At 40.1% G+C, this 7,440-nt stretch overlaps 1 protein-coding gene across 1 annotated transcript in view; it reads left to right on the top strand.

Annotated features, from left to right (window-relative positions):
• The first annotated feature begins 628 nt into the window (after positions 1-628).
• hibadha (3-hydroxyisobutyrate dehydrogenase a) overlaps positions 629-7,440 on the top strand; it is a 23,902-nt gene continuing 17,090 nt past the window's right edge. The window contains exons 1-4 of the mRNA XM_032536150.1: positions 629-787; positions 2,232-2,392; positions 2,842-2,951; positions 3,132-3,253. Of these exons, the coding sequence (XP_032392041.1) occupies positions 718-787; positions 2,232-2,392; positions 2,842-2,951; positions 3,132-3,253 (463 nt within the window). The 5' untranslated portion in view covers positions 629-717. The remainder of the gene's footprint in view (positions 788-2,231; positions 2,393-2,841; positions 2,952-3,131; positions 3,254-7,440) is intronic.

The raw sequence follows: 7,440 nt of genomic DNA, 5'->3' as shown, positions 1-7,440 counted from the left end.
GTCGTTTAGTCTCGAGAGAACTCAAATATCAATTACCAATTCACTTTCCTTGATTCACATATTTATATTCCTTCTGATTTACAACACTACAACAGGAAACAGGGATATAATACCACACTTTACAATTAACACAGCTCCTAACGCAAGACGACAAAAAACAAAACTGACACTCACGTGCTACTAAGGTTTACTTATCTTTGCAATATCATTATCAATGTATTATCAGTACACTGTGTATACTATGTATTAAACCCTTTATCTGCTTACTTATTACATTTTGCCTGTTGTTTTACTGTGTACATTTGCATTATTATATCTTGCATTCTTTACTGATGCCTCTCGTTTTTGCACTATCCCCTTTGCGGTTTTAAAACCGCACTTTTCCCTGTTGTGGGATTAATAAAGAATGATCTTATCTTAATATTAGACATAATTTGCAAGCCTATGTACTGTGTACTAACTATGTACCATTTATTGCAAAGCAAAAGATATATTGCACAGCTTATTAATTAATTGTTAAATCTATTGATATGTACTACTAGAGAAGCGGCTAAAGGGTAAAAATACAGGATATCCCGCCTTTGGCTCGTACCCATTGGCTGCGGAAATTTATCGAGTTGTTGCGATTGGCGGAAATCACAGTTAATCATAACAGTCCAGTTGGGCTTTCCTGGCTTGACAGCTGCCACTGTACGCCGAGGTCAAGGGGAAAGGAGCATGGCTGCGTTGTTTAGAGGGTCGCGAAATATATTGTTAAGGTGGAATAAACATGTCGACCTTGCTCTCGGTAACGTATTCACTTATGTTGCTTGTTTCCTTGTGCCGTTTTCCCCCCGTGTGTTGATAGGAAAAGTCAAGCGAAGCATGCTCTGCTCCAGCCTGTTAGCTAGCTTGTTAGCCATTTAAAAAAAGCATGAATACTGACTGCTCGTGCTAGTTAAGCATGATATTCTGGGGACAATGTCTGAGTTGGTCACCTGCTGTTTGGTGTTCAGTCTAATATAGCGTATGTTAGGACAATGTGCTTAATGGAATGAGCATAATAAAATGTCAAGTAATGGCCAGTAACAGCAAATTTTAACTTGCAGGGATATCTTAATATATTTCTAGATAGGTAAGAGCTGCAATTATGTTTGTCTGCTTTAGGTGTTGCTAACGTACAACGTAGCAACAGTTGTGCTTTGAACCGTTCTTATATTTGTCTTTAATGTATCCTGGCATTGCATTGCATTGCATTGCAATTGTTAAATTTGGCTACAGGAATAATTTCTGCAAAGGACCTTCCTCTAAAGGCCCAAATACAGTGCTTTCCCTTTCCCCCTGGTACTGCCTTTACAAAGTAGACATGGTCTTTCCCTGTACTGTATGGCCAGTTTCAAAGTCCATTGCACTGTCATTCTAGCAACCAAATTAAATGGATTATTTTATAGTAAAATAAATAGATACTTTAATAGATGTATAAGAAATAGATAAAGTAGTCGCCAAGTATGCTGTATTGGACTGAATAAGAACTGTTGTGCAGAAACAGATGAATTCCTTGTTGACGTAATGCCTCCAGTAGCCTAATACTAAAAACTTGGAATTAAAGTGGCAGTGAATAGTTATGGTTGTGTTACATGCTTATGTTGAATATCTAATATGCTGAAGGGTTGGTTGAATTTAAGGTAGGGCTTTCTGTTTGGGCTACACTATCCAGGCCTAAAATCCTGTGTTTGTATTCTGGTTGGTTCACTGCCAGAGTTTCCACTCCTTTTAGTATCTGTTAACCTGGCTGGACCTTGGCTGAGCCAGCAGTGTTTAACAGCCTGATCAGACTGCCCAAAAGCCGGTCTTGAGTTAGAGCAGCAAGATCTGCTCTGTTGTTATTGATTCTGATTAGAGCATTTCCTTTTGGAAAATTTAAGGATAGCAGATTTTTTCAGTTGCTTTTAACTGTAATTTAAAGGCACTTTGAATTCCCTCTGTGTTTTAATGGAGATATACAAATAAACGTGCCTTACCTTTATTATGTAGGCAGATTGAAACTAATCAACTGCACTTGTGAACAACACTTGTGTGTTCACAAGTAAAAAAATTATGTTAGATACAAGTGACTAGTGTGGGCAGCCTCTCTGAACTGTTTTCAAAATATTGAGGATTGTAATGTGTTGTATTGCTCTGGACTTCACCTAAACAACAAGTCTCCCATTTTTTTCTTAACCTCTAATGGCATTTTTGTATTCCTCCTTCAGTTTCAACGCGATCAATGGCCTCAAAAACACCAGTGGGGTTTGTTGGTCTGGGAAACATGGGCAGTCCCATGGCCAAAAACCTGTTAAAAAATGGCTATCCTGTTATTGCCACTGATGTCTTCCCTGAGTCTTGCAAGGAGCTGCAGGATATTGGTGCCCAGGTAACACTCACCCATCACATATGGACATTGGAACATTTAATAGAAAGCAATAAATATGTAACATAAAAAAAATCACAACATTTATCAGGCAGAGTCATCCAAGAACTGGATATTGACAAGTATTTGCATGCTTTTACCACCCATTCATTGAAATTTACTGCAGTTTCTTTAGAACAACAGCTACTAAATAAATATATGCATCTGAGGCAATAAGTTTGAGAATTCCAAGCTAAATTAATAATGTAATAATAATGTATACTTTATTAGTCACGCAAAGCGAAATTACAATTTACACCCTATTGTTATTATACACATTACACACAGGCCTGAATTACACACACACGCTCAGTACCTATACACACATCTCATCACATTGTCTTTATTCATGAAAAGGTTTATTTTGTGTTGATGACATGATGATATTGTGCATTGATGACTCTAATATTCAGGTAGTAGACTCTCCAGCAGACGTGGCGGAGAAAGCAGACCGCATCCTCACAATGCTACCCTCCAGTCCCAACGTCATTGAAGTATACACAGGCCCAAATGGCATTCTCAAGTAAGCTAACCTAATATCACAGGCTCTGTTTGTGACATTCATGCACCTTTTTAAAAACTATAACAAAGAAACAGCCCATCTGCAACGTGTTTAATATACAAACAGAAATGCTTGGCCAGACACAACTTATGTTATGCACTGTGTATGAAGTGTTAAAGATTTTTGTCTTGCCTTCTTTAGAAAGGTGAAGAAGGGAACATTGTTAATTGACTCCTCCACCATCGACCCTGCCGTCTCAAGAGAGATGGCAGTCGCTGCAGAGAAGATGGGTGCAGTTTTCATGGATGCTCCAGTCTCAGGAGGTAATGTGTCACTCAACAAATTAGTGAGCTTGTGAAACTTTTTGATTTGCTGTGTTCAAACACTTTACATCTGGAAAGTCCATATCTGCATATTTGTCTCCTACCAGGTGTAAGCCGATCATGCGTTTGGTCATGTGTGTGTTTGGTTATCTCTCTATCTGTCTGCTGCTAATCTCTCTTAGTACTGAACCCATCCGCCTAATATTTCTTGTGCACATGTACACTACCGGTCAAAAGTTTGGGGTCACTTAGAAATTTCCATTTCAATCCATTATAGACAGGATACCAGCTGATCTGAGTGGGTGGCTGATCTTTAATGAAATATCTACATTTCCCATTATCAGCAACCATTCATCCAATGTTCCAAAGGCATATTCTGTTTACTAATCTGATATTATTTTAAAAAACTAACTGAGAAAACCTGCCCTGGTTAAAAAAAACAAGGCAACTGATCTCAGCTGGGGTTCTGTCTATAATGGAGTGCAATGGAAATTTCTAAGTGACCCCAAACTTTTGACCGGTAGTGTATGCCTTTATGATTAAGAATTTCTTGTGTTCGTGGAAATCTTCGAAAAACCTATGTTATTGAGTGTTTTATACTGTCAATGATTGCTGACTCCTTACCATGGATGTATTCTCCTTACTCCTCTTAACCAGCCGGTTGTGGCCGCAAGTGACCAACAGCCGCTTCGGTGACAAAGCAAAAGGCATTTCTGGCTATATGCTAGGCTAAAAACAAGCCTTACAGTTCCTAGTCTTTTTCAGGCCACATTTTGGCCTTTGTCAAAAAGGGACATCTATACAAGATCAGAATGCTTGCGGGATTAAGAAAACAGTCTGTGCAGGGCTCTAACGGGAGGGAGAATTATTATTATTTATTTTTTTTAGTTTGGATGGGGACACAAAGATCTGCACTCTACTGAGTGCATTTTTATAATTTGATTTTTGTGGTTCTGTGTAGTTCGAGCATTGTAATTTGATTGCTTTGCTAGTGCAAGCTACGTCTGAAGGCATCGCAGGCTTCCTTTCTCTCTTTAAGACCTTTCTTACTGGTCAGACATTATACAAAGGGATTGTGAGTATAGGCGTAGGTGGCAGTATCCCAAGCAGAATCAAACTGCTAGTTGTTTCATTTAAGTATACCAATCATAGTGTTAGGCTTCTGACCCTTCAGCCTTACTTCTGATTACATCTTACACTCTTTTGTATATCTAAACTATGGGACCTTTTGGGTTAGTGCTAGGACATGGGTTGTAATTACTGAGTGGGCCAGCCAGTAGGTGCCCTCTTGACGTTTTATTGCTGCTTTTGACCAGGGGTCTTGAAGGCAAGGTTAAGGTTTTAAGTCCTCATTATGTTGGTGCTGTCTGCTTTTGACGGCTGCTTGACAGAGCACAGGATCTCCAGTCGTCCTTAATGGGCTGAGCAGCAGTGGAGAATCCCGTGTCCGAGCTTTTCATGTTGATGGAGCCGTAATGGCGGGTATCCCATGTTAGTGCCTTTCATGTCAGATAAAGAGTCATAAAGAGGAGAGAATCTGCCCTCACATGGAGTGCGGGAGAAGAGAGGAGGGAGATAAGACATGAAGGAGACACATTGCAGTAAAACTGTCCATCTCCCTCTCTTTCAACATATACACACACACACACACACACACACAAATACAACACACACACACACACACAACACGATTATTTTCATTCAGGTATGCAGTTAAAGTATGCTACGTCCTGACACTCCAGCACGTCTGACTACTAACTCTGATTAAACTCTATTTGTTTTTTATTGCACAATCTTTAATTCACGCACAATTTACACTCATGCCCCCGCCGTTGGCCATACAAACACAGACTTGGCCCACACTGGCATGTTTACCAGCTGGCGTCTGCAGTCAGCGAGATCAGAGCCTTGAGCTTGTTACTCTCCCAGTTAACACACACACACTGTTTACATACTATAGACAGTGCACAGTTTGTGTGTAGTACTCTGTGAAGGTTCTTCCTCTCCTGTCACTTAACTAAACCTCTTTTACTAGCCTTGGATGACCAATGATTTACCTGCTGCCTCTGCAGCTAGCTCTGCAGAGACTCTTTTGTCACACACATGCTGCATGAACCCGCCCACCCAGTGTCGTCACGACACATTCTTAAGTCATATCCATAAGGACATACAGTTTGTTTAGTGCACAAAAGCAGACACATTTCAGTAGAAAAGTCCATTTTGAGAATCAGTTATATTACGACAATTAATGTAAATCATTTATGAAGACAACAAACCAAATATTCACTAGTTCCAGCCTCTGAAATGTAAGGATGTTTTATGTTTTATATTATTGGAAATGGCAACTCTGGACTGTTGGTCTGACAAAACAAGTTATTTAGAGATGTCAATCTTAATTTTCTGACATTTTATAGACAAAACAATGAATCTAAAAAAAGTGTTGACTGATTGAAAAGAAAAGAAATGCTTAGTTGCTGCCCTTAAACACACACACACACACACACACACACTCTCAGACATTCAGCCCCACTTGGAGCTATAGTGGTTGGTAGTTGGTGGTGATGGTATGACCCTGACAAGCCTGGCTAAACCTGTGGAGGCCAACCGTTTCAGCATGTGGCCACTGTGACCTGCGAACCCCCATCCCCACTTTCCACATCTCTGGGTGGGATATGAGGTCACATGCTTTCTTCCAACCAGGAGATGGCACCCTACCCAAATAGGGCTTTGTCATTGTGTGTTAGAGTGTGTTAGAGTGTGTTAGAGTGTGTTAGAGTGTGTGAGATGATTAGCATTCTCTTAATGGGAAAATAACATCAGAGCGTCAGTGTGTGTGTGTGTGTGTGCGCGTCTGTGTGTGTGCGCGTCTGTGTGTGTGCGCGTCTGTGTGTGTGTGTGTGTGTGTGTCTAAATAGAAAATATTTCAATACTTAATTTTAGTTTAAAAAAAGACAGATCCCAGAGGTACACAAAAATATAGCATTTTATCAAAATTATATTTTATTAATATAATTTTTTATATACGTTGGATACACTTGATTAAATTGCCTCAAATAAAAGTGCTAACCAATCAAAATGTATTTGTTCACTGAGGATAACAATACACTCAGTACTGACGTGCAGTGATCTCGTCTTTTTGTGGTTTCTGCATTTGTTCTTGTTTTTAATTAAGATTTTTCCTCTTGAGATAAAATGTATCCTTTCGTGGATGAGTGGTGTGTGAGGTGGCGTATTTTACACAGAAATGTGTGTGTGTGTGTATGTTGTGTGCGTCACTAGAGGTTTGGCAGCCAACCGTGTGATCTAAATAGCGGAGTCATAACCCTTTTTTTTCAAAAGAGCAATCAAAAAAACTCACTTTTTTCTCATGGGCATCTTGCTGACTTTCGTTCTTGCACATTGACCAGTGTCTTGGCTTTAGACTTGCATTACCCATGTGGTGTCCTAGTACGCACGCACGCACGCACGCACACACAAATACAGACACACACACTAGGATGAGACATCCCACAAAATTCGGGACAGTCCCGTAATCCAAGCAGAAAAATTAGAGCAAAGTGCCAAGAGCAGACTCTCGAGTAGTTCTAGTCTGATAGAACATTAAAAACTCTTTATGGTGAGTCATCCTACAGATAGCTCCCGTCAGCTGCTACATATGCGGGAATTTGGATGGCTCAGGCTGGTGTCCCGGGACCCGATGAACACCTAGCTAAAGGGCAAAAATGTCTCTGCAGGTACTGGGTAAGGAAATACCCCTGGATTAGGCCTATTGCAGTTTTATGTGATGCAAAGAAAGCATTTTGCAATGTATGTAGGACGGAGATGAATTCACCACGGGGGGGGGGGGGGGGAGTCAGACGTCAGGCTCCATGCTTGCAGCAAACCGCATATAAGTTAATGATAGTAGTATATAACTGTACAGACCATCCTTCTTTAAGCGGGAGGATGACTCCATGTAGAATAAAATAGCTGCGGAGCTAATTTTTTTTACTTGTATTTTTAGTTTTACATGACAGTTGAATTCCTGAATAAAAAATAATAAATAATTTTGGTGCAGAGTTTTGAAAGTAATGTTAATCCCCCTCCCAGCCGTCTCATCCCATCCCAAATTATACCAATTCTCATCTGGTCATCGTCACACACACACACACACACACACACACACACACACACACACACACACACAC

The sequence above is a fragment of the Etheostoma spectabile genome, chromosome 14 (assembly GCF_008692095.1).
Source record: "Etheostoma spectabile isolate EspeVRDwgs_2016 chromosome 14, UIUC_Espe_1.0, whole genome shotgun sequence".
Taxonomy (NCBI): Eukaryota; Metazoa; Chordata; class Actinopteri; order Perciformes; family Percidae; genus Etheostoma; species Etheostoma spectabile.
Note: the sequence above shows the minus strand (reverse complement) of the source record. Positions and strands in the feature narration are given on the sequence as shown.